This window comes from Carcharhinus amblyrhynchos, chromosome 2 (assembly GCF_965287045.1).
Source record: "Carcharhinus amblyrhynchos chromosome 2, sCarAmb.v2.hapA, whole genome shotgun sequence".
Taxonomy (NCBI): Eukaryota; Metazoa; Chordata; class Chondrichthyes; order Carcharhiniformes; family Carcharhinidae; genus Carcharhinus; species Carcharhinus amblyrhynchos.
This window is the reverse complement of record NC_137325.1, coordinates 77,359,024-77,386,843: the sequence shown is the minus strand read 5'-3', so window position 1 is coordinate 77,386,843 and position 27,820 is coordinate 77,359,024. Positions and strand designations below refer to the sequence as shown.

Below are 27,820 nucleotides of genomic sequence, written 5' to 3'. Positions count from 1 at the left end.
CTGATCCCCGAGGCACACCACTAGTCACTGATTGCCAACCAAAAAAACACCCATTTATCCCCACTCTTTGCTATCTGTTAGTTAACCAACCCTCTATCCATGCTAATACATTACCCGTAAGACTGTGCACTTTAGCAGTCCTTGGTGCGGCACCATATCAAATGCCTTCTGAAAACCCAGATACACCACATCCACAGGTTCCCCGTTGTCCACTGCACATGTAATGTTCTCAAAGATTCCACCAAAATAGTATTTTTAGTGCTGCTAGATTGGGGCAATCTTCTGGAAGGCCAATGTTGCTGGCAGAGTGGGCGCTGAAAGAATCTGCCCCACTAGTGTGATGACGTGAGACCTGCCTCCAATAGCCCCCAAAAAAGTGTTGGAAAATATGGTGGGAAAAGTTTGCCAGCTATAAAGCACTTTTCTTGCCTAATACTGTGTTTTTTTTTAGTGCAGTTTGTAGATTATGAACATTTCCTGAATGGCATTGCCTCCATTTTTCTTTTAGTTGTTATTCCACAAGCTGTCTTTTAAAAGCAAGCTGCTACTTTCCTCTCTCACCCTCCCGCTCACCAATTCCTATCCTAACCCTCCAAGTTATCACTTCCTTCCCCCCCCCACAGTCCTCCCACTCCCTCTGACTCTCTTCACTGCAACTCTCCCTGACTTCTCATACTCCCCACCCCCACCCACCCCCTGTTGATCCTCTTTTCGCCCTTGTTCATAGCGAGTGCTTGAGAGTGAGATGGCAAGCCATAAACAATGAGGCTTTGGAGGAGGAAAGCTGGGAGCAGGTGGGAGAGGGATGGTGAGAAGGAAGGACACAATAAAGGTGACATGTGGAGGGAAGATTGGGAAAGGAGCAGTTCAGCAGATTTAAGGCAACAAACTGGTTTTTAATGTTTAAAAAAAATACAGGCCAGGAAAGTAATCCACCTTCCATACAGGTTTTTTTATGGGAAAGTAATTTTCATTCTTTCTTTTAGCTCCCCGATTTTTTTCAAGGAATACAATAGGACTGCAAAGCAAAAGATATGGAAACTTAAAAATTAAGGTGTGGAGCCACAAGGAAATGAGATTGAAATAGAAACAAAATGTCAATGACAAGTAGTATTTGACAAATTTAGCATAGGGATTTTAGAAGCAATTGCTGCTAGTTTTGAAGAAGAGTGGAAGCACCAACAGTCACTGCTGAGTCTTCATCCTTTAAGTCATATGGCTTTGATGCTGCCAGACTTGAGTTTTTCCAGCATTTCCACTTAACTTAAAAGTAAGGGTTTGGTAAATGACAAAGAGAACGTTAAAATACTTCAGGATGTAATAGACAAGTTAGTGGATTGGTTAGACATGTGCAAGATTCAGTTTACTCTGGTTATGTGAAGTAACCACAGTAAAAAGTCTGACAACACCAGGTTTTAGTCCAACCTATTTATTTGATAATATACTCACAAGCTTTCGAGGGGACTGCCTCTTCGTCAGGTGAATGGAGAGTTCTGGCCTCAGACAGAGCATATAAAGCACAGACAGTTTAGAGATTACTGATTAAAATGCGAATCCTTACACCTAACCTGCTGTTCAAGACCTGAAGTGGCTGATAATGTGAGTGGAAGGAGCACTGATCACAGTTTAAAGAGATGTGTATTGTCTCCAGACAGTACAGTAAGTGAGGTTTTGCAAACCCAGGCAAGTCACGGGGGTTACAGATAGTGCGACATGAACCCAAGATCCCTGTTGAGACCGTCCTCATGTGTGCGGAACTTGGCTATCAGTCTCTGTTCAGCGACTCTGCGCTGTCGTGTGTCGTGAAGGCCGCCTTGGAGAATGCTTACCCGAAGGTCAGAGGCTGAATGCCCGTGACCACTGAAGTGTTCGCCAACAGGAAGGGAACAGTCTTGCCTGGTGACTGTCGAGCGATGTTCATTCATCCGTTGTCGCAGCGAACATCGCTCAACAGTCACCAGGCAAGACTGTTCCCTTCCTGTTGGCGAACACTTCAGTGGTCACGGGCATTCAGCCTCTGACCTTCGGGTAAGCATTCTCCAAGGCGGCCTTCACGACACACGACAGCGCAGAGTCGCTGAACAGAGACTGATAGCCAAGTTCCGCACACATGAGGACGGTCTCAACAGGGATCTTGGGTTCATGTCGCACTATCTGTAACCCCCGTGACTTGCCTGGGTTTGCAAAACCTCACTTACTGTACTGTCTGGAGACAATACACATCTCTTTAAACTGTGATCAGTGCTCCTTCCACTCACATTATCAGCCACTTCAGGTCTTGAACAGCAGGTTAGGTGTAAGGATTCGCATTTTAATCAGTAATCTCTAAACTGTCTGTGCTTTATATGCTCTGTCTGAGGCCAGAACTCCATTCGCCTGACGAAGAGGCAGTCCCCTCGAAAGCTTGTGAGTATATTATCAAATAAATAGGTTGGACTAAAACCTGGTGTTGTCAGACTTTTTACTGTGTTTACGCCAGTCCAACGCCGGCACACCCACATTATGTGAAGTAATACATTTTTCAACGAAAAATCCAATGAATCGGACTATGGCTGGGATTTTCTGGCATTCCCCGATGTGTTTCTTGTGGCACGAAGTGACATGCCATTGGCTAGCAGTGGGACTTCCTAGTCTCACCACTTACAATGGGATTTCCCATTGACCCCACAGTGGGGGTGCACTAGGACCAAAAGATCCTGCTGGTGTGAACAACTGAAAAGTTACGGCTCATATATTTAATAGAAATATTTGAGTAACTTTGTTTGAACAGCGTGCAAGCATCCATAAGGATTAATTCAAACTTTACTCTTTGGTATGAACCTTAACCCTAGATTGCATCTCAACTCCTCCCCTCCCCACACACATCTTGACTGGCTCCAGATGTGATGCAGGCCCTCCTATGCCAAAAGCTTGGGATTAAGACACATTGTTGAAGTATAGGAAACTTGCATAGAATCCCTACAGTGCAGAAAGAGGCCATTTTTGCTATCAAGTCTGCACTGATCACAATCCCACCCAGGCCCTACCCCCATATCTCTACATATTCACCTGTTAATCCCTCTAACCTGTGCATCTTGGGACTCTAAGGGGCAATTTTTAGCATGGCCAATCAACTTAGCCTGCACATCTTTGGACTGTGGGAGGAAACCGGAGCACCCAGAGGAAACCCACGCAGACACGAGGAAAATGTGCAAACTCCACACAGACAGTAACCCGAGCCAGGAATCAAATGCAGGTCCCCAAAGCTGTGAAGCAGCAGTGCTAACCCCCCCCCCCACCGTGCTACCATGCTGCCCCCTATTACTAATTAGAATGTGGATGATTGTGTAGTTCCCCAGTCAACCTGCATTGATGTACATAACCAGGATTGATTTTGCCCATATGTTTTGCAGATAAATATCCTTCATTCACAGCATTTTACTGAAGAAACCACTATTTATTAGAAGAAATTGATGTAGTTTAACTATCTGTTTACTGGATGTAGGGCCTCCTTTTAAATAGACTGCTTGCTGAACAAATAATCTTTGCTGCAAACCAGCCTGTCTGCTGAGAGTCCTGTTTCACCTCTAATCCATTGGCTTATGCATATATATCAGTATATATAGATATAATGTAGAATCCAAATTTGTGCTAAGAAACACTTATGATGTAATTCCAAAATCATAAGCTGTAGCTATATATTTTCTGTTACATGAAAACTTCTCTGACTACAGAACTACCAAAGTATCATGTGGTTTCCTCAGCTCAGAGCAGTGAATAATTGTTTTTTTATTTATTCATACTGGCTGCTTTTGCTTTGATGGCTGGCTTCTTATTTGAAATGGGCAGCCCACTCAGCAAAATTACATATATCTGTAGCAGCTGGCATAGCCAAATACTCATAACAATTTGGACATTTGAATAAGTAGTAATATTCTATTTCCAAACAGTTAAGTGTTTAGCGTTAGTCAGGGCATGAACACAAAAATCAAGGTTGATAGTCTAGTGCAGTTACCCTATCAGAGGTGCCATGTTTCAGATGGGCACAGTAAGAGTCTCACAATGCCAGGTTAAAGTCCAACAGGTTTATTTGGAATTAAGAGCTTTCGGAGCTCTGCTCCTTCATCACTCCTGATGAAGAGACTTCTTACTGTGCCCACCCCTGTCCAACACCAGCATCTCCACATCATGTTTTAGATAAAACATTAAACCAAGGCCCCATGCATCTCTGTCCCCTCAGATGGATGTTTAAAGATCCCATAGCACAATTGAGTTTTAAGTTGAGTTTAAAATTGTGAATGTACTGTACATTTATACTATTTCTGTACCATAACAAATGTGATAGTGAGCTACTGATTGCACATAGCATTTTTAATGCCTTAAGATATTTAGTAATTTTCCTAGCTTGTTCAGAATCCCAGCATACATTTCATTTTAAAAAAAATATTCATTCATGGAATGTGGGCCTCCCTGGCATGTCAAGCACTTATTGCCCATACCTAATCGCCACAACTGGTTTGTTTGGCTATTTTAAAGGGCATTTAAGATGTAACCAAATACCGTGGGTCTGGAATAGCATTTAGGCCAGATTGGATAAGGGTAGCAGATTTCATTTCCTAAAGGACATTAGTAAGGAAGGACACAGTAAAACAATCAATGATAGCTTCATAGTCATCAGCTATCTTTAATTCCAAATTATTTGATTAATTCTAATAGCCATCATGGTGAGATTTGAATCCAGGTCCACAGAACATTAGGCTTAAGTCTAAATTACTTGTCTAGTGATATTATCATGAGGTCATCGTCTCCCCGCACTCAAGTGAGGTGACTTAGGAAGAGGAGTAGACCATTCAACTCCTTGTGCCTGTTTCACTATTCAGTTAAATCATTATTGATCTATATACACACCTTTCATCCATTAATGTTCTACCACACTAGCTTTTATAAATAATTTTTCATTCCTTTGTACCTGGAAGGCTGTAAAGAGTTAGAAAACATACTTAAAACCTTTACCCTTCACAAATAGCAGATTGTAAATATTAGTCATTTAAAAAGCTGCTCACAAGCACAATTGAACCAAATACAATATATGCAAAATTAGATTTATATACCTTCCACACATGCTTCATTTAAAAATGTCCCATGTGCCATTACTGAGGCTCATTGTATTTAGAATGAGATTATAAAAAAAACAAAAACTTTCAGCAATTTCTTAAATCTGACTTTTATTCATCTTTTAGCCTCCCATGAAGAAGTTTGTGCAGTTTGAATTGAGACCCATAAATTCAATGTTTTATGAATCAAAAAATGTCAATCTGATGATCACAATAACGTCTTGGTAGGGAGGCTTAAATGCTAGAATATGTCGATGAGCGATGGAATGAAAAGATCAATTCACTAGTTTCCAGGTAGTATAATAGCTAAACCTGGGATTATGTGGAAACCTTATGCTTACGTTAGGTAAAGCATAGAAGCCAACTTAATTTAAATAAAATCACACTCAAAAACAGATTTTATAGTCTTTCATGTGCTGGAAATGAACATAGGTTCAGAAACCTGGTAAGTGCTTCCTAACCATGTGAAAGTTGGACCTTGACCAAGTTATAAACTTATCCCAGGGCCACACAGAATTTGACACTACGCCTGAATTCTGACGGCTATCGCTCCAGCAAAGCAGTATATACATTAAAATAGCATTCGCAATACATGATAATGTAATGGCAGAGCACATTGGAGTTGATTACTCCAGCTGCTGAGTTGTCAGTCTTCGCTGTGCTTTTATGTAATGCTGAGTAGGTTTTAGTTCCTTCTCAAAGAGAATGAAGGAAAAAGGCGGCTAGCCATTTTTGGACCCCTGTTATTACTTGGGGCTGACTTGAGAATAACTGACTGAGGCTGTGTAGTGATTAGTTTTAACTCTATGAGTCAGTTGTGACATGAGGTGGAGGAACACAAGTAGAATTCATTCCAATCTATTTTTATATTAAAAACATTGAAGTAAATTTACCTTTGAAATTTCAGAAGATTGCTACTGTGTTGCAGATTTGCTGAATGACTAACCACTACTACAACTATAACCACCAATATGTATAATACTATGATACATGATATCACACAATTTCTCTGCCACACAAACAGATGGCAATTGTTTCATTTGCATTTTAAAAATTGAGTGAAAGCTATGATCGAAGAAATCAGTATTAGGGACAGGTCAAAATAACTTCTATTTTTTTAAAAAGATAAAAAACTAACATAACCAATTGAGAATATTATTATCGTGCCTGTTAATAACTGCTTTATAGAAAATGTTAAAAGTGACCCCGCATTTACCACTTTATCCAGCAGCTCATTCCACACTCCCACCACTCTCTGCGTGAAGATCTCCCCCTAATATTTCCTTTAAACTTTTCTCCTTTCACCCTTAACCCATTCCCTCTGGTTTTTTTTCTCCTCTAGCCTCAGTGGAAAAAGCCTGCTTGCATTCATTCTATCTATACCCATTAAAATCTTGTACACCTCTATCAAATCTCCCCTCATTCTTCTATAATTTTATGGTCATGATTAGACTTTTGATTCCAGATTTTTATTGAATCCACATTCCACCATCTGCTGTGGTGGGATTTGAACCTAGATCTCCAAATCTTGCTCCAGACTACAGGTCCAGTGACAATACCATTACGCCATTGCCTCCCCTACTGAATTTGTTGCTTATTTAGTCTTACTTGTTTCATGTTCTTGTATATTCATTCCAAATATTTTCTTTGAGATGTAGGGCGGTCTTGTGCAGCAGCACCATTCTTTCAATAATTTTGATTGTCGTAAGTAAATTGTCCTAAGTTAAAATGTCCTACTAATGCAATAAGACATGTAAAGAGAAAAACTAGCCAGTCGTTAATCATAACATTTTTATAACAACTGGTTTATTCACTGTCTGTTAATATAATTTTAATTCTTACATTATATTGCAGCTTTGTAATGCACTCGTGTCCATCATTCATCTTCACTAAATACAGACAAACACTAAACGCTTAAGTCACTCTCAGTTTATGATGTCATCTAAATCTCTGAATATTGTCTTTTATTACAAGCTCAATAACGTAATGTCATTAGTTTTACAAATCTTAGTTTTTGCTTATTCTACAAATATTATTCATTTGCCTTATAGTTGTTTACATATTTTCTGTTGCATTTCATTCAGGAAAGTGGGTATTGTAATAGGAAAGGAAGCTGGCTCTCTTTTTTTTGTAATATGTTGCTATAGTGGCACAGTAGTTAGCACTGCTGCTTTTAGTGCCGGGACCGGAATTCAACTTTGGCCCTGGATGACTGTATGGAGTTTGCACGTTCTCCCTGTGTCTGCAAGAGATTCCTTAGGGTGCTCTGGTTTCCTGTCACAGTCCAAAAATGTGCAGGCTGGGTGAATTGGCCCTACTAAATTGCTTCTTGGTATCCCAAGATGTGTAGAATGGGAGGATTAGTGGGGTTAAAACATGAGGTTATAGGGATAAAACTTGGGTGGGATGCGCTTTGAGAGCCGGTGCAGAGCTGATGGGGCAAATGATCTCCTTTATGCAGTGTAGTGATTCAATGAAGGCTTTATGTTGACTGCCCCATAAATTCCAACCTGTTCAAAACTTCTGTGCACTCTTGTCTCATGTTCCGTCACTGTCACTGCATCAAAATCTTGGAATTCCCTTTCCAACAGCATTGTGGGTATTTCTATAACACAAGCTGAGGGAAATTAGGGATGGGCAATAAATGCTGACCTAGCTAGTGATGCCCACATCCCATGACTGAATATAAAAAGAATGTTTTGCATGTTTGTTGTCCCATTTTTACTGATCTATTTTGGCTCATGAAGTATAAAATCCTTTTCAAGTTCTGCTGTACTTCACCTTTTTCTGTTCTGTATCTCCAGTTCTCCATTACAGCATTTTCCAGTCTTCTGACCTTGATTGAATACCATGGAAAGGCTTTCAAATTAGTTCTACTGCATCCACCTCTTACATTCAGTGTTTGCTCAGGAGTTAGCATTGTGAGGCTGTATTACTGGATACGATACATGCTATTAATGCTGTTATTTTATGCCAAAACCTTTTCATGACACTGTCATTTTACTTTGACTTTTTTCTCCAGAAATAAAGCAACAGACTTTGTGAAAACAGTTCCAAGTTTGATTGTAATTATGAATTATTTTTTAAGGAGATATTTTATCCACAGGTTAGACAGTATAGCTTTACCACAGTGGAATATGTGAACAGCTGCTTTCCTGCAAGGATATTAAACTGTAAATGTGGTAAAGATGTAAACACATGAGATCACAGCCATTAATTTTTCACATTCACTATTCTTTTTAATTATTAATGTCTTTTCTGGGAGCTGTTTCTCTACTTATCCAGTCCATTGATTATTGATTTCTTTTCCAGCTGATCACATGTCTGGACGAGTTATCTTGCTTTCTTTACCCAACTCCCCTTTCTCTATGTCCTACATGATTTGTCTTTCGAAGTATTCACTTTCCTTTAAAAAGCTGTTAAGGATTCTGATTCCACCACAATATGTGGAACATACACACATTGGCACAGTGGTTAACACTGCTGCCTCACAGCTCCAGGGACCTGGGTTCAATTCCTAGGTTGGTTCACCATCTGTGTGGTTTGCACATTCTCACCATGTCTGCTTGGGTTTCTTTTAGGTGCTCTGGTTTCCGCCCACACTCTGAAAGACGTGCTGGTTAGGTGCATTGGCCGTGCTAAATTCTCCCTCAGTGTAGCCGAACAAGCACTGGAGTGTGGCAGCTAGGGGATTTTCACAGTACTCCCATCGCAGTGTTAATGTAAGCCTAATTGTGACAATAAGTAAACTTACATTCCTAGACCTCGCCACGAGCCGATTAGCTCAGTTGGCTGGATGGCTGATTTGCAATGCAGAGCGATGCCAACAGGATTTGTTCAATTCCCTTACTGGCTGAGGTTATTCATGAAGGCATCACCTTTTGGCTATTTTGTTCGTGAGTTAAATGTTAAGGATTGTGAATGATTCTGTTACTGGATTGACCACAAGAAATAATGACTGATAAAGCAAAAAAAACTTCCCTAGACGGTGGGAAATGATCCAAAGAAACAGAAGGATACTGATTGTTTCAGATGCCCCATTCATTGAAAAGTAAAGAATTACAAACCAATATAGCAGAGTCAGGACAAGCGAGTAGCGGTGTGACAAAAGACTAGGGCATCTTCAAGCCCCGAGGGTGGCTGAAGAACCAGGAAGGGGAATTGGGACCTAGTCAGGCTGACTGGCAGCACTCTGAATCTGAAAAACGGGAGCAAGCCTACTGCCAGGAACTAGACAGGAAGCCTTAATGTGCCTGGGAGTGTTGTACTAAGGACCCATCTAGGACAGAGATCTGTAGTGAATATTCTATACGTGGTTGTTTCTTGGAGTTAGGCTCTCCCTACAGAGTTCATACAGGATTGATGTCAGTTGAATAAAGTAACCTTGTTTTTAACAAGGTTTTTTTGCTTAAATTGCACAATATAATTAAAAAGTCACTTTGGTTCTAAAAGTCTTAATTTACTGAAAATGCTCGTAAATAGCTAGCAAAGCAACAAATCTTGAAAATATTTCCTCAAACTCCAAAGCATTACCATATTGTTACTCGTTCATACCTTGCAAATTCAAGGCTGCCCATTACAGCTCAACCACCCACCTACTGTTTCAAACCATCCCATCCTGTGCACCAACTTAAAATCTTATCCTTTTCAATTCCTGAACCCCAGGCACCATCAATTTATTTTGTTCGTGTTGCATAGCTCCCAGACAGCTACCCTCAGTCCATATCAGACAGGCCCAATATGTTAGATACAGTTCCTTAGAATTTAACAATAGGAAACCAAAGGCATTGCATCTGTCAGTAAAAGAATGTAACAGAGAACCACAGAGATGTTGCCACACATATAGGACAAAGAGGGGAAATTGAGCGAATGACTGACGAAAAAGTGATAGTGAAGGAAAAAAGTTGATTATAGACACAGATACAAATGGCACAATGATAACTGTGTGAAAGTCTTCTGACCAGAAATATAAAGAAAGTTAAAAACAAAAAATAACATCAAACAAAACACATCCATTTGTCATAGTGTTTACAGAGCAGATAGAAGCCATTTGGCACATCGAGTCTGCACTGAGCATATTACCCAAGCCCTATCCCCGTAACCCCATGTATTTATCCCACTAATTCCCCTAACCTACACATCTTGGGACATTAAGGGACAATTTGCCATGGCCAATCAACCTAACGTGCACATCTTTGGACTGTGGGAGGAAACCAGAGCACCCAGCGGAAACCCACACAGACATGGAGAACGTGCAAGGCTGGAATTGAGCCCAAGTCTTGGTGCTGTGAGGCAGTAGTGCTAACCATTGTGCCACTGTATTGCCATTTGTGCATGATTAATATCAGGCCAAAAAGTCAAATTATCGTGCATTTCATTGCACTGATGTGGTCAGCAATCACCATGTGGTATACTTGAATATTCTCTTTCTGTCTGGGGGAATTTTCTGACTTTTCTCTATTGGCATTTTCAGGGTTACCAATCAAGCTTTAGACTTCCTTCAGTGGAAATGAGTGGCTGTCATTTCCCATTTATGAATTCTCAATCTTCCTTCTTGCCATTGCATTGAGTTGTTTGACTAATTTGTCTATATGAGCATTGTGTCACTATATAGCCGCAACCTTACTTTTGGGGCTTCATTTCCAAATTGCCATGTTGACTTTCACACATCTGAAAGTCATTATTTTACATGATGCATCTGTGTCTACCTGTTCACTTGATACTTTACTTCTGTAGTCATCATGGTAACAGTCACAACCCATTTGTCACCTATAAACTTGACTGAGCCAGTCTATTTGGTATGTAGTTCTTCATCAGACTTGTCTGCTGATCTCTCTCCAGTGGATCTCTGCCAGGGCTTATTTTGTTATTTTCTGGTCAAACACTTCAAAATCATTTAGCTTCTTGCAGTTAAAACGCTTATTTCCCCAGGTTGGACAATTCTTCTTCTTCTTCTGTGTCTTCCTGCTGTTTTCTGCAATATTTACATTTTGCCCTTTGTCTGTAATTTCTCAACTCTTCTGGATTGGACTGCCTTCAGCAAAATGCCTGGTCTGTTCTGCCATACATATGCTCTAACTGTTGTTTTACAATTTCTGCATTTTGACATATCTATCAGTTTCTCAACTTTAAGTAGACTTATTCTCACGAAGGAGTGTCTCACACCGAGGTCCAATCTACCCTTAACCAGATCACCTCTTAGGTGTCCAAAATTCACGTGACTACATTAGCTGCATTACTGCCATGATGTTCCATTCAATGATCTTGTTTGCAATCTGAACTCTCCAATATTGAATACATATCTTTCATATGTAACATTCATTTGGGATTCAAAATGTGTGTTCTCAGCTTTCGAAATCTGTTGTTTTTTCCTTTGCTCGTTTATTAGATTTATGGTGGTGCACATTTTGTAGCAGTCCCCAGTGTGGTAACTCTTATTGGTTTAGGCTTATTGATTAAGTCTGTTACAATTTCATAGTCTTTTCACTCTGTGGAAAAACTGCCAGATTGCCACACATCACCATCTAACGTTACTGGAGATGGGATTGGAAAATTTACTTGCCGTTTTTACTTGTTCAGTATTCACTTGGAGCCTTTGTTTTCTTTTTCTCTGCAACCAGTGATTTCACTTGCAGCCTGCGTATGCTTTTCCTTTAGTGAACAAAGAAAATTACAGCATAGAAAGGGCCCTTCTGCCCTCCAGACCTGCACTGACCACGCTGCCTGACTGAACTTAAACCCCCTATCCTTCCGGGGACCATATCCCTCTATTCCCATCTTATTCATGGATTTGTCCAGACGCCCCTTAAAATGTACTATCATATCTGCTTCCATTACCTCCCCCAACAGTGAGCTCCAGGCATCCACCACCCTCTGTAAAAAAAAACTTGCCTCATACATCTTCTTTAAATCTTGCCCCTCACACCTTAAAACCTATGTTTCCTAGTAATTGACTCTTCCACCCTGAGAAAACTCTTCTGACTATCCACTCTGTCCATGCCCTTCATAATCTTGTAGACTGCTTTTGGGCCGCCTCTCAACCTCTGTCGTTCCACTGAGAACAAACCAAGTTTCTCGTAGCTAATGCCCTCCATACCAGGCAACATCCTGGCAACTCTTTTTTTTGTACCCTCTTCAAAGCCTCCGCATCTTTCTGGTAGTATGGCAACCAGAATTGAAAGCTATATTCCAAGTGCAACCTAACTAAGGTTCTATAAAGCTGCAACATGATTTGCCAATTTTTAAACTCAGTGCCCTGGTCAGTAAAGGCAAGCATGCCGTATGCCTTCTTGACTACCTTCTCCACTTGCGATGCCACTTTCAGTGACCTGCGTACTTGTACACTCAGATCTTTCTGTCATTTACTGTATATTTTCTATCTGTGTTACATCTTCCACAATGCATTACCTCACATTTGTCCAGATTAAAATCCATCTGCCATCTCTCTGCCCAGGCCTCCAACCAATCTATACCCTGCTCTATCTTCTGATGGTCCTCATTGCTATCCATAAATCCACTAACCTTTGTGTCATCCACAAACTTACTAATCAAACCAGTTACAGCGAAGGACCCTGCACTGATCCCTGAGGAACACCACTTGTCACAGCTCTCCATTCAGAAACACACCCTTCCACTGCTACCCTCTGTCTTCTATGACTGAGCCAGTTCTGTATCCACCTTGCTAACTAACCTCTGATCCCATGTGACTTCACCTTTGGCACCAGTCTGCCATGAGGGGCCTTGTCAAAGGCCTTACTGAAGTCCATGTAGACAACATCCACTGCGCTACCCTCATCCATCATCTTCAACACTGCCTCGAAAAACTCGATCAGGTTAGTGAGAAATTATCTCCCCTTCACAAAACATGTTGCCTCTCACTAATAAGTGCATTGCAACTTTTGCCTGTTTTCCTTTGTTCTTTTCAACGGCTGTTTACAGGTTTTGCATCTTTGTGTTCCTAGGTACTAAATGACTGCTCCTTTTGCAGGTTTCAAAAATCTATTTTTTAATCACACACTGACCCTATGTTGCAAATACCAAGATAGCTGTACTTCTTTAGTACTGGGCCTTGGTGAGGCCACACCAACAGTAATGTATGCAGTTTTGGCCTCCTTTTCTGAGGAAGGATGTTCTTGGTCTCGAGGGAACGCCACGAAGGTTTACCAAGCTGATTCCGGGGATAGCGGGACTGATGTATGAGGACCGATTAACTCGATTAGAATTGTTTTTGGTGGAGTTCAGATAAGTGAGGGAGGACCTCATAGAGACTTATAAAATCCTGACAGGTCTAGACAGGATAAGTACAGGGAGTATGTTACCGATGGTGGGGAAGTCCAGAACAAGCAGTCTCAGTCTGAGGATTCAGGGTAGGCCATTTAGGATGGAGGTGAGGAGACATTTCTTCACCCAAAGACTGGCAAGCCTGTGGAATTCCTGGAGGAAGTAATTGATGCCAAAATATTGAATGCATTCAAGAGGTGGCTGCATATAGCACTTGGGGCAAACGGGATCAAAGGTTATTATCAAAAAGCAGGATTGGCTATTGAGTTGAATGATCAGCCATGATCATAATGAATGGAGGAGCAGGCTAGAAGGGACAAATGGCCTCCTCCTGCTCCTATGTTTCTATGTTTAGTGTGTCTCTGAGACTTTTATTGAACTGATCTCAATGTATGCACATCCCACACCCACACCACCCCCCCCCCCCCCCCCCCCCCGGCCAAAGGAGGCAGATTCATGGCATGATCCTGAAACTATAGAATGCTTTGAGGTGTCAGTCAAACTGGTTACATTTCAAAAACCCAAACAGTGGAAGGAAACAGTCGTGAACAGAGAGATCACCTTGGACAGGAGAAGAATACCACAGTAATACAAGTGAAACAAAAAAAAAACAAAAAAAGCGGGCAGCAGAGTGAGAGGGAAGCAGAGTGAGCTACTTGGGCTTAATATCAAAAAGGGCTGGAAAGAAAAAAGGCCAGGTGAGTTCGTTTGAAAAACAAAAAAAAAAAATTTTTTTCAAAACTACTACAGTAAATAATGGAGGGGCATGTGATGTGTGGTTTCTGTATGATGTGGGAACTGGTGGACCCTAGGGTTCATCCCAGTGACCATGTCTGCAGTAAGTGCAGGTTGCTGGAGGAGCTCCAGCTCAGGGTAAATGAGCTGGCCTCTGAGCTACAGACACTGAGGCTCATCAAGGGGAGAGAGGGTGCCATTGTCAATGGGGTGCAAGTGACATCCACCCCCCCTAGACTGGCTAACTCTAAGGGTCAGGGACAAGAGGGGGCTACTGGGAAGAGGAAGGGGGGTGAGGAGCGGAGGCCTCAGCCTCTTAATCTGCATAACAGGTTTGAGGTTCTTGCTTCCAAGTTGGACGAGAACAAGGCAGGTGAGGTTGGTGAGCAAGCTGCACACGGTACAGTGCTGCAGCAGGACATAGGCAAAGAGAAAGGGAAAAGGAACGTAGTAGTTATTGGGGATAGTGGGGTGAAGGGTATTGACACTGTCCTTTGTCACAATGACAAAGTGCACAGAAGGGTGTGTTGTCTGCCTGGTGCTCGGGTACGGGATGTCGCAGCTGGGCTGCAGAGGAACCTGGAGTGGGAGGGTGAGAATCCGGTCGTTGTGGTACATGTGGGTGCCGGCGATGTAAGCAAAATGCAGACTGAGGATCTGGGGAGGGAGTATGAAAAGCTTGGAATGGAATTAAAAAGTAGAACCGACAAGGTGGTTATCTCTGGGCTACTGCCTGAACCGAGTGCAGATGGGCGTAGGGTTGACAGGATTAAGGAAGTGAATGGGTGGCTCAGGGATTGGTGTGGGAGGAATGGGTTTGAATTTATGGGACATTGGCACCAGTATTGGGGTAGGTGGGACCTGTTCGGGAAGGATGGGGTTGGTCTGAACCGTGCTGGGACCAGAGTGCTGGCGAATCGAGTAAAGAGGACTGTAGACAGGGCTTTAAACTAATTGGGGGGGGGAGGGTGTGAGGGTAGGTGACCTTACGAGGTCTAAAGTTAAGGAGAGTGTACATGTAAGGGAAGAGGCCGAGGATGTCCCAATAATAGAGGGAGTAGGGGGCGTGAGTATAGTTGGTGGCGTTGCGGCAAATAGGGTCCAGGTGAAGGCTGGGATGAAAGCACTTTATCTGAATGCACGAAGCATTCGGAATAAAGTGGATGAGCTGATGGCGCAGATCGACACAAATGGATACGATCTGGTGGCCATTACAGAGACGTGGCTGCAGGGTGACAGGGACTGGGAGCTGAATGTACAGGGCTATCAAGTGTTTAGGAAGGATAGGCAGGAGGGAAAAGGGGGGGGCGTAGCTCTACTGATTAAGGATAGCGTCACGGTGGTAGCAAGGGATGATATTGGAGCCAAGGAGCAGAGGGTGGAATCGTTGTGGGTGGAGATTAGGAACAGCAAAGGGAGGAAGACGCTGGTGGGTGTCATCTATAGGCCCCCGAATAATGATCTGGAGATGGGGCGGGCTGTTAACGCGCAAATAAGTGCGGCGTGCAGGAATGGGACGGCCGTAGTTATGGGGGATTTCAATCTGCATATTGATTGGTCGACCCATGTTGGACATGGGGGGCTCGAGGAAGAGTTCTTGGAATGCTGCCGGGATAGTTTCCTCGAACAGTGTGTGTTGGAGCCGACGAGGGAGCGAGCTATCTTGGATCTGGTGCTATGTAATGAAGTGGGTAGAATTAGGGACCTTGTGGTGAAGGATCCTCTTGGGGAGAGTGATCATTGTATGGTGGAGTTTCTGGTGCAGATGGAGGAGGAGAAAGTAGGTTCCCGGACACGCGTCCTTTGTTTGAATAGAGGGAAATACGGTAGGATGAGAGAAGAATTGGCGAATGTGGACTGGGAGAGCGCGTTGGAGGGAGGGTCTGTTGAGGAGCAGTGGAGGATCTTTAAGGAGATCTTTCTTGGTGCTCAACGGAAATTTATTCCGATGGTCAAAAAGGATAGTAGGAGGAGAGGTAATAAGCCGTGGATAACGAAGGAGGTGAAGGAAAGTGTTAAACTAAAAGCGGAGGAATTTAGAGTAGCTAAGAGTAGTGGGCGAGAAGAGGATTGGGAGAGGTTTAAATGTCAACAAAGATTGACAAAGAAGTTGATAAGGAAGGGTAGGAGAAACTATGAAGCTGGGCTAGCGCTTAATATAAAAAAGGATAGCAAGAGTTTTTATAAATATATAAAAAGGAAGAGGCTGGCTAGGGTGAATGTTGGTCCTTTAGAGGATGAGAAAGGGGACCTAGTGGTAGGGGATGGGGATATGGCTAAGGTATTGAATAACTTTTTTGTTTCTGTCTTCACGGAGGAGGACGTGAATAATTTGCCGGGTGTTAGCGATGGAAAGGTGGAAGGACTGGAGGGTCTTAATGACATTACTGTGACTAGAAAGGCGGTGCTCGACAGACTGGAGGGGCTGATTGTGGACAAGTCCCCAGGACCGGATGGAATGCATCCGAGGGTTCTGAAAGAAATGGCGGAGGTGATAGTGGATGCCTTGGTGGTTGTTTTCCAGACGTCGCTGGATTCCGGGGAAGTGCCGGATGATTGGAAAACGGCTAATGTTACGCCGTTGTTTAAGAAGGGTGCCAGGCAAAAGGCGGGGAATTATAGGCCGGTTAGTTTAACGTCTGTGGTAGGTAAAATGTTAGAATCTGTCATTAAGGAGGAAATTGCAAAGCATCTTGAAGGGAATTGCTTGATAGAGCAGACGCAGCACAGTTTCATTAAAGGGAAGTCGTGTCTGACAAATTTACTGGAGTTCTATGAGGATGTGTCTAGGGCGGTGGATAGAGGAGAGCCGGTGGATGTGGTCTTTCTAGACTTTCAGAAGGCGTTTGACAAAGTGCCTCACAAGAGGTTATTGCAGAAGGTCGAGGGACATGGAGTTGGGGGTAGGGTGTTAGCGTGGATAAAGGATTGGTTGTCAAATAGGAGGCAGAGAGTGGGGGTCAACGGGTGCTATTCGGATTGGCGGATGGTGACTAGTGGAGTGCCCCAGGGGTCGGTGCTGGGGCCTCAGCTTTTTACCATTTATATAGATGATCTGGAGGAGGGAACCGAGTGTAGAGTGTCGAAATTTGCTGATGACACCAAGATTGGGGGAACGGCAAATTGTGCGGAGGGTGTTGAGAGTCTGCAGAAGGATCTAGATAGGCTGGGCGAATGGGCCAGGAAATGGCAAATGGAATTTAATGTTGGCAAGTGTGAGGTGGTCCACTTTGGTAGGAAAAATGATAGGAAGGACTATTACTTACGAGGCGAAAAACTGCAGCAGGCGACGGTGCAGAGGGACCTCGGGGTCCTTGTGCATGAGTCGCAAAAACCCAGCTTGCAGGTGCAGCAGGTGATCAGGAAGGCGAATGGGATGCTGGCCTTCATAGCGAAGGGGATTGAATATAAAAGTAGGGAGGTCTTGCTGCAGCTGTATAGGGCATTGGTGAGGCCGCAACTGGAATACTGTGTGCATTTTTGGGCGCCGCACCTGCGCAAAGATATTTTGGCCTTGGAGGGAGTGCAGAGGAGGTTTACTAAGCTGATACCGGAGTTGAGGGGGTTGAGCTATGAGGAGAGGCTGAATAAACTGGGCTTGTACTCGTTAGAGTTTAGAAGAATGAGGGGAGATCTCATTGAGACGTATAAGATGATGAATGGGATGGATAGGATAGAGGTGGAAAGACTCTTCCCGCTCAAAAAAGACAATAGGACTAGGGGGCACAGCCTCAAGGTAAATGGAGGGCGGTTTAGAACAGAGTTGAGGAGGAACTTCTTCACTCAAAGGGTGGTGAATCTCTGGAATTCTCTGCCCGTTGAAGTGGTGGAGGCTGCCTCGCTAAATATTTTTAAGACGCGGGTTGATGGGTTTTTGATAGGAGAGGGGATTAAGGGTTATGGGGAGAGGGTGGGAAAGTGGAACTGAGCAGCGACAGATCAGCCATGATCTTATTGAATGGCGGGGCAGGCTCGAAGGGCTGGATGGCCTGCTCCTGCTCCTATTTCTTATGTTCTTATGTTCTAAATGTCAACTTGGCTCAGAAGTAAACAGACTATACAGGAATATTTTATTGTTCTTGATCACACTTAACAAATTTGTACACAGGAAGTTCAGTGATACAATCAATGTAATGCATCCAAAAAAATCATTTCACTTTCATCTCAGATTTTTCAAGTTTTACTTCAATATTTTAAACCTTTTATTAAAAATCTTAACTGTTTTATTACCTATGTGATGAGAGGTTCAAACTTCCTTATACTTTTAGCATGATGCTGTAATACTTTCTGCGGAAGTACAGGCTCCGTAAAAGGCTTGCTTATATTCTGTGGTGAAGAAGTACATTGCATGATCATAAAACAAATCAGTGAAAAACTTTAGGAAGGAACCACTGTAGTCTTGGTTAGTGACTGAATGATTTGGTCATGCTAGGTTTTCATTACAACATGTGTGGCTCTGAATTACTCCAAGATGGAGATGCTGACTAAAATCTTATCAGATTACTGTTATTATTTTTGAGAGTACGTTAGATAAATTTGTTAAAATAACCTTTGAAAAGCAGCAAGTTATTTGTTTTTATTGTGGTTTATCAGCCAGAACAATGTACATTTGCTGTCACCATACATTCCTCATGGGTGAATGAACAGCCGTTTGGTTAGTGAAAGCTGCAGCTGCAAGTTTATTCCAGTTTCAGGTTTAAAAAAAATCACCAATAATCAAGAACTTCTGCTTTTACGTTTGTACTTGCACAAAAAGCCTGTTTGCTCAGTAGGAATGCAAGGACATTTTCTAGCTGAAGTTGCTTGACAAGACAATACAATATCATAGAATCATAGAAACCCTATAGTGCAGAAAGAGGCCGTTTGGCCCATCGAGTCTGCACTGACCACAATCTCACCCAGGCCCAACCCCCATGTCCCTACACATTTACCTGCTAATCCCTCTAACCTACACATCTCAGGACACTAAGGGGCAATTTTAGCATGGCCAATCAACCTAACGTGCACATCTTTGGAATATAATCCAACTGAATATGGGAATCATTAAGCAAAAACAATTTCTTGGCTATCGATAGTTTGTCAAAGATTCAAGAATTATTAAAATTTTTTTCCTTGATGTGTTTGGTTTCAATCTCTGTAATAATTCTTCAGGGAAAAGTTGCATGTTCAATTTTCTTTTAAGTAATTCAAGTTGTAGGCTCAGATGTTTGTATATAAATCCAATTGCCTGTGTTTGATATATTCAATGTTTTGTGAAACAAAAAATGTTGCTGATGCAAACAGACGTCTCTTCTCCCCAATTTTCCTGCACACGTGCACGCAAGCATATGCTCTCTCTCACACCAATCTTTTTACTGGTTTTAGCACCAAAGGAATAACATGTGGCACCATATTTCTAGGGTCCTGTGATAGAGGCATAAAAGATAAAAGATTCAGATTATGGATGATTTGGTCAACAAAAAAGTTCCTTGAAACGGACAGAAATGCTGCAGAAAGAATCAGAAGCTTCGTTAGCAATATAAACTGTGATGTGGGTTACTCTATGAAAAGTTAAAATGTGATGTACACTAGTCCCAAAATGAAATATTCATTACATTCAGGGAGTTGCTAAAGCTGCTATTACAATCTTCTCTCAAAATAAATTGAGTTTAATCGGTAATTTGAATTAAGCCATTTATGCAAAACAATGCAGACATTCTACGCTTAAAATTCAAATTAACAAATAAATTGAGCTAAATAACTTTGTTTAAACAATATTATTCATGTGTGTGTTAAGATTTTGCACAGGGTTTTATTGCCTTGGTACTTTCAGCATAATTTGAAACTTCTGATTGAACATTGTACAAACAAAATAACATAAAATAACATTTCACAAACTATTTTAAAACTGCAGTATTTCCATGCATTTTGCTTTTTCCCACAGATCCAAATTAAGTTTGAGCCCCACCTGCAGTCCACACATTGAATTATAAAGTTAATATATTATCTGCTTAAAGTGCAGGCCTGATTAATAATTATCTCCTGTTGGCGCTCAAAATCTAGTAAGATGCAATCTGCACCAAAGCAAAACTGCAATTGCATGCTTTCTGAACAAACCCAGGATAACTTGAACAAAAGAATCTTGTACCCTGATGACTCATCCCTAAAACTATGTGGCATACTTTGGGATGCCCTAAAACATAAATGTGAATTAATTGTTTTAACTGTAACGCAACTCTTCAATTTTGTAACCCATACTATGATTTATATTGCTAATGGAGTTTCCGATCCTTTCTCTAGCATTTATGACCCTATCAAAGAACTTTCTTGTTGATCACTCTTTTTTCATCTGGGAACTACATCCATAATCTAAATCTCCCAAAATGATGGTGGGAGAGCATGTGAACTTTAAAGGTATTTAAGGCTACGTTGTTTTGTGATGAAGTGTTACTGAAAAGAAAGTTTAGGCTTGCATTTATGTAGAGCCTTTGATTTTCATGATATCCAAAAGCATTTAATCATTTAACTCGTTTCAAATTGCAAATATGTAGGCAAACGCACAGCATTTTTGTGCACACAGATTTTGCACAGCAAATTAGATCAAAGACAAATTAGTGTTTTGCTGGTGTTGGTTGGAAAATGTGCGTTGACACACAGTGACTGAGTTCACTTCTGGGCAGCACCACAAGATGCTGTCCAGTCACTTGAACAGACAACAAAAGATGTTATCACTGACAGTGCAGCACCCCATTGCTGTGGCTTTGAAGTGTCAACTGAGATTGTGTGTTTGAAATTACTAGAGTTGAGAATGCTACCAATTGAGCCAGGCTTCTGGTAAAGTGAATTGAATGGACACCAGTTTTTCATGTCTTACAAATCGGTTTCCCTTTTTGAGGCTATACAGCACCACAGGGTAAAACAGATTGGAAATGCCTTCACATTGATTTATTTGCTCTTTGTATTTCAACTATAACAGAGCCCTAAATCAATTTAATAGATTTACACAATTTTGAGCATTATTGCATGGCTCATCATCATAGCCCAGATCTTAGCCTTATGAATATTTGAATAATCTAAAAAGTTCATCTCTTGCTGCTCTGTTTTGCTGCTCCTACCCAGAAAAACTAATGTGAACAAAAGAACATTTACATAGTTCACGCAAGTGTTTATATTATTGGACCTTTTGTTTTGTGATAATTGAACATTATGTCTTGGGGGATTTCTTGCAGTGCTCCATTTACTTCAAATGTTATGCATCTTTGTTTTCCTGTTCTGGTTGCTAGAACACAGCATGCTTAATCTCAATGGGTACTGGAGCATTTTAAAAGAAACTCGTAACAAAATGGTTTGAAATAGTGCATTCTTGTTCATGTTATTTTAATGATTAAATGTATACTTACTACATCCAATTGCTGTTTAATACAATTATGCTTAAAAAAGCATGCACGTCTGCATTTTTCAAGTGCTCAAGAGTAGAGATTGTTAAATAAATTTTGTTTGTACAATTCATTTATGTTTAGGTATTGAGATTAACATTATTCTCTGCTTAAGCACAAAACAAACTCAACTAATAAGCTTTCATTTGTGTTTGTACAATTTTTATATTTCACATTGTGATGTTATAAGTAAATGTCAATATTTTTGAGGAAGGACAAGAAAATGGTTGTTTTGTATTAACAGCAAATGATGTGTTTGAAAATGTCTTTATGTTGCATTGATTTAATGTATTATTGTCACATGTATTGGTATACAGTGCAAAATGTTGTTTCTTGTGTGCTATAAAGACAAAGCATACCGTTCATAGAGTACAAAGGGGAGAAGGAGAAAAGAGGGTGCAGAAGGTAATGTTACAGTCATAGCTAGGGTGTAGAGAAAGATCAACGTAATATGATTTGGTCCGTTCAAAAGTCTAATGGCAGCGGGGAAGAAGCTGTTCTCGAGTCGACTGGTATGTGTCCTCAGACTTTTATATCCTTTTTCCGATAGAAGAAGCTAGAAGACAGTATGTCCGGGGTGCGTGGGGCCCTTGATTATGCTGGCTGCTCTTCCGAGGTAGTGGGAAGTGTCGACAGGGTCAATGGATGGCAGGCTAGTTTGCATGATGGACTCGGCACATCCCTTTTGAAGTTTTTTTGTGGTCTTGATCAGAACGGAAGTTATACCAAGCTGTGATATATCCAGAAAGGATGCTTTCTGTGGTGCATTTGTAAAAGTTAATGTGGGTCATAGCGAATATGCTAAATTTCCTTAGCCTTCTGAGAAAGTAGAGGTGTTGGTGTGCTTTATTTAACTGTAGCATTGGTGTGGAGAGACCAGGACAGGTTGTTGGTTATCTGGACACCTAGAAGTATTTGAAAGTTCTGAGTGTTCAAGTTTGAACTATAGTAGCTCCAGCACAGGATACTAAACATTAATTTTTGACATCTCTAAATTTTAATTTTTACAAACATTTTAAATGTGTAAAGGTAGGAATGAAAGTTGTTTCATGCATGGGTAACCTCTCTCCCAGACATCTTGTATCCTGGCATCTTTGTTCTGACTGCGGAAACACATATGCATTAAATGTTCAAATTATTTTGCAAAGAAATTGCTTCTAAAATTCCCACATTTACCTATTAAATTTGAGGAAAATCTGTAAAATAAAAGTTCTATTTATAGCAATTGAAAGAGGAAATTTTGGCATTTCACCTGCTCCAGCTGCTTCAGAAGACCACAGAGATCATTTTACTTGATATCCAAAACCACCCAGTTACAAGAATTTATTCCTGACCCTTCCTGTTTCTCAGCTAAACACTGCCTTTTGGTGGCACGGTGGTAGAATGGTTAGCACTTGTGCCTCACAGTGCCAGGGACCCGGGTTGAATTCTGGCCTCGGGTCACTGTCTGTTTGGAGTTTGCATATTCTCCTTGTGTCTGTGTGGGTTTCCTCTGCATGTTCTGGTTTCCTCCCACAGTCCAAAAAGTTGTGTGGGTTAGGTTGATTGACCAAACTAATTAACTCTAGTATTAGGGGGATTAGCAGGGTAAATATGAAGGATTACAGGAATAGAGCCTGGGTGGGAGTGTGATCGGTGCAGACTCGTTGGGCCAAATGGCTGCCTCCTGCATTGTATATTCGCTGATTCTATCACATCATCTCAAAATATAATGCAAGACTGCACCAAAACAGACTGACCACAAACAGCTCTACCTTACCACTACCTCTCATGACCCCTCCACTGTCTCAGATTTATGTTGCTTGTCCAGCATCCTTTATTGGCTAAGCAGAAATTTCCTTCCATTAAATATTGGGAAAATGAAAACCATTCTCTTTTGTTCCCCACTACACACTTTGTTCCTTATCCACTATCACCATCTCTCTCCCTGTCTGAGACTGAATCAGGCCATTCAAAATCTATCCTATTTGACCTCAGTCAGAGCTTCTGACCCCATACCTTTCATCACCAATACGACCTATGTCCAAACACCGTAACATGGTCTATCTGCACTCTTACTTCAGTTTGTCTGATGCTGAAATTCTCATTCAGGCACCTGTTATTTCCAGACTGTTCAAATGATATCCTGCCACTTTGAAAAGTTTTTGACCTGAAATAGGGACTCTCTTTCTCTCCAGAAATGCTTCCTGACCCACTGAGTTTATCTAAAAATAGTCACTAAATAATCCAATTGAGATTTCAGGAGAAACTTCTTTACCTAGAGAGTGGTTAGAATGTACCACTCGTTTCCAAGGGAGTAGGTGAGGCAGCTATTGCAGGCACATTTGAGGATAACCTAATTAAATACGAGAAAGAGAAAGGAATAGAAGGAAATCTTGATGGGGTTAGATGAAGGATCAGTAATTATTGTGTGATACATAAGAATTGTAATATCTTAAGCCAATGCTACCATCACATGAAAAAGGTTACATCGAGTCAGAATCCCTACAGTGCCGAAGGCGGCCATTTAGCTCATCGAGCCTGCACCAACAATAATCCCACCCAGGCTCTATTCCCATAACCCCACATATTTATCCTGCTAATCCCTTGATACTCGGACAATTTAGCATGGCCAACCAACCTAACCTGCACATCTTTGGACGTAGAACTTTTAAATTGAATAGGATGAACATGGCAGAGTAGATTTATTACTATACCCATACTTTCATAGTGTTGCAGGCTGGGAGTTGACCAAATGGAGTATTTGGATCAAACAGAGCAATGAGAACTGTAATAGAATTGAATCAAGAAGGCAGATGGGAGGGGTGGAAAGGCAGGGGATGGGGATGAGAGTTGGGGTGGAAAGGAAGGTATGGATAATAGCTGGGAAGAGGAGGGATGGAGGAAGATGAAAGGAGAACAGAGGGTATGAACAGAAGATGGAGCAGGTAAAGGAAAGAGAAGGAGACAGGAAGGAAAGGAGAGAGAGAGAGGACTGCATGATAGGAGGAGAACTGGTGCTGAATGCTCTTTAGTAAATGGCATGTCCATATTCAAGGACAGTAAGAAGTCTCACACAATAAGCATCTCCACATCATACTCCAGGACACAGTGGCTTCATCATTTAGAGTGCAGATTTGACATGGAAATGGGCTAAAGCTAAAATTTTTAGTTGAAATATTTAAGTTATCTACTTGCTAAATTACACACTTTATAAATACATTTTGATCTTAGTGAAATGTTAGTAACTGAGGTTGTATGATTTACTTACTTATTGCAGCATCGGGAATTCCCACCACAAACATGAGTGCAAAGCATTGCACGTAGTTGTTTCCAAAATGTCCAGTTATAATAATATCTAATGCCTATCAGTTATACAGTATGTTTGACATCAACAAAAAAAAGTTACCCTTAACCCTACTGTCCTTGCATACTATCACTTCATCTCCATTCTCACTTTGCTCTCCAAAGGCCTTCCGTGTATTATGTTCCAAAATCTCTGCCTACCTTGTCTGGAACTCAATGTTTGAACCCCTCCAATTAGCTTTCCACCCTGCCACAGTACTGAAATAGCTCACATCAATGTCACAAATGACAGCCTATGTCAATATGACATGGTAAACTGTTCTTCATTCTTCTCCACCTGTTTGTAGCTTTTGACAGGGTAGATCATGCCATTCATCTTCAATACTTCTTCATTTTAGTCCAGATAACCTGGTTCTATTCTCATTTGTCTAATAATAACCAGAGTATCACCTCCACTGGCCTCTGTTCTCTTCTTCACATTTTTTTTACTTCTGGTGATTCCCACATACATGCTGCCCCTTGGTGACATCGTCCAAAGGCACATTGGTTTTCTCTCTCATGCAGAAACATCCAGCTCTACCTCACCACCATATCTCTGGACTTCCCCAATGTTGCTAATCTGTCAGGCTGCTTACTTGATATTTGACACTGGATGAGCTAAAGTTTCCTCCAATTAAATGTAAGAATACTGAAGCCATTGTCTCTATTCCCTAGCTATTGTTGCCATCCCTCTCTCTATCGATTAGTCTGGGACTGAACCAGTTTTTTCTTGACCTTGGTGACATATTTGACCTGTTGTGAACTTTTGTCCACATATCTGTGTCAGTGTTGAGGCAGCTTATTTCCACCTCAGTAATGTAGGCTGACTCCAGCTTGGCCTTCGCTTAATTGCTGAAATTCTAATAAACTCTTGGTATATCTTCTGTAAATATGAACATCTATATTACTGCTCATGTCCTAACTTTTACTACACCCTAAGCTGTCATCCCATTCTTGCTGACCTACATTGGCTCCCAATCAAACAAACGTTGCTTTTAACATTCTCAATGTTTTCAAATCACACCCTGGCCTGGCCTGTCACTGTCATATCTATTGGAATATCTCCCAGTTGCAACAGCACCACCCCCCCTCCCCCCCCACCCCCACACACACCAGTGTAATTGAGCATCCCCAATTTTAATTGAACCACTAGCTGTGTTTTCAACTGCCCACAATCTAAACTCTAATTCCCTCTTACAACTATTCCACATCTTTCTTTAAGACGCAAAGCATGTTTTATGACCAAGCTTTCAGTCACCATATGTGGCTCAGTGTCAAATCTTGTTTTATAACGCTCCTTTGAGGACAGGAAGCCATCCACAACCTGAGGGCTCTGTCTGCCCTCAGCAAGCACTACCCGCTCTTCCCCCAAACCCCTGCCCCAACTTTTTGTTGTATTAAAGATGCTATACAAGGTAATTTATTGTTTCTACAATGAATTTGTTAGTATCTGATATTTTCACATGAATTAGTACTTTCTACACTTTCATTTGTATTAATATTGAAGTATGGGAAATGGATTACACTAAATATTTGCAGAATTTATCAAACTTCTCAGTAGATTTTAGTTGGTTCTGATTGCAGGGTATTTATTATTTTTCCATTAATGTTTCTAGTAATCAGCAAAACAGTTTGTGTTAAGCAAATTACATTTGGGCTCTGAACCTCGCACTAAATTGATCTTTCTCCACACCTTAGCTATGACTGTAACACTGCACTCTGCACACTGTCTGTTCCTTCTGTCTGAACAGCATTGCCTCATCTGTATAGCGTGCAAGAAACAATACTTTTCACTGTATACTAATACTTGGGAAAATAAAATAAATCAAATCAATGAACTCAAATACTTGAATGGTTTGGAGGTTTTATAACATTATTAAAGAGCTTTATGTTTTTGTTCAAATTTGCAAAGGTTTTTATGGAGGTTTAAACCTTTCCTTCATCATGTGCAGAACTGAATTGATAAGAAAAAAGATTGTAAAATTCTTCTGAATTACACAATTCAAATTAATGGTCGAAATTTTTCTGAGTACTGGAGACCCAATGTCGGAGGGGAAGGGGGGGCCAGTAGATCCAGCACTGCGCCTTGCAAAACCAGCTACCCAATTAAGAATGGTAGCCTGGCTTATAAAAGCTGCTGGCACAATAGGACTGATAGCTCAGCTGTGCTACCAGGACCAGTGACCTTTGCTGGGATTCAGCACCTAGAGGATATGAGCTCATTGGTAAGTTTGTGCCCACACAACCAGGTAAGTAAGGTCTGTAAAAGTTGGGGCAGGGGTTTGGGGGAGAGCGGATAGTGCTTGCTGAGGGCAGACAGAGCCCTCAGGTTGTGGATGGCTTCCTGTCCTCAAAGGGCCTGAAAATTTCTGCTCAATGTTTTTATGGTAAATAAACAATGTGTAACATGGAACACAAGCAAATAATTTGAGTCTCGTTAGATCATATGAACTGGAGTAGGTCTACCCTAATATATTTCCGTTATTGTCTTGAAAATGTTGACTAAATCACCTCTTACTCTCTCAAATTCCAGGGAATACCACCCTAGTTTGCATAGTAAAAGGAGCTTGTACATCCCCCTCCCCAAACTCACCCCAACTAACAGTTCCAGCTAAAATCTGCTCTTCAGCATGAGTTGTGTCACAGGTGAATAATAGTGAGCATACAATTTCCTGCTCACACTTGGTTTGCCAGTGTATTTGCCAATAAGGCAATTTCTGTGTTTGGTCTCAAATCATTCATGTGCTAAACCAGCCTTTGTCAGCAAGACCTAGCCATATTACGAAACAACTGGCTTATACTTGTTAATGTATTTCCTTACAGGAGAAACAGCAAGTGAAAGACAAATGTTACAAAGCTCTGTGCTGGTTGAAGAAGTGACAAACACATGTTGCCAATCGACTCAGGTATGGGATATTCAATGGATGATGGGACTGGTTTATGTTCTATTTACAGGCGATAAGAGGGCATGAA

The 27,820-nt window shown here is 41.4% G+C and overlaps 1 protein-coding gene across 4 annotated transcripts in view; it reads left to right on the top strand.

Moving 5' to 3' along the window:
- Positions 1–27,820, top strand: part of umad1 (UBAP1-MVB12-associated (UMA) domain containing 1) — a 96,991-nt gene that overhangs the window by 41,668 nt on the left and 27,503 nt on the right. For 3 of the 4 annotated variants that reach the window (XM_080207633.1, XM_080207626.1, XM_080207642.1), the window contains exon 3: positions 27,671–27,753. In XM_080207633.1, the coding sequence (XP_080063759.1) occupies positions 27,671–27,753 (83 nt within the window). Of the gene's footprint in view, positions 1–20,387; positions 20,502–27,670; positions 27,754–27,820 lie in introns of all 4 variants that reach the window. The other variant, XM_080207650.1, reaches the window with a different exon arrangement.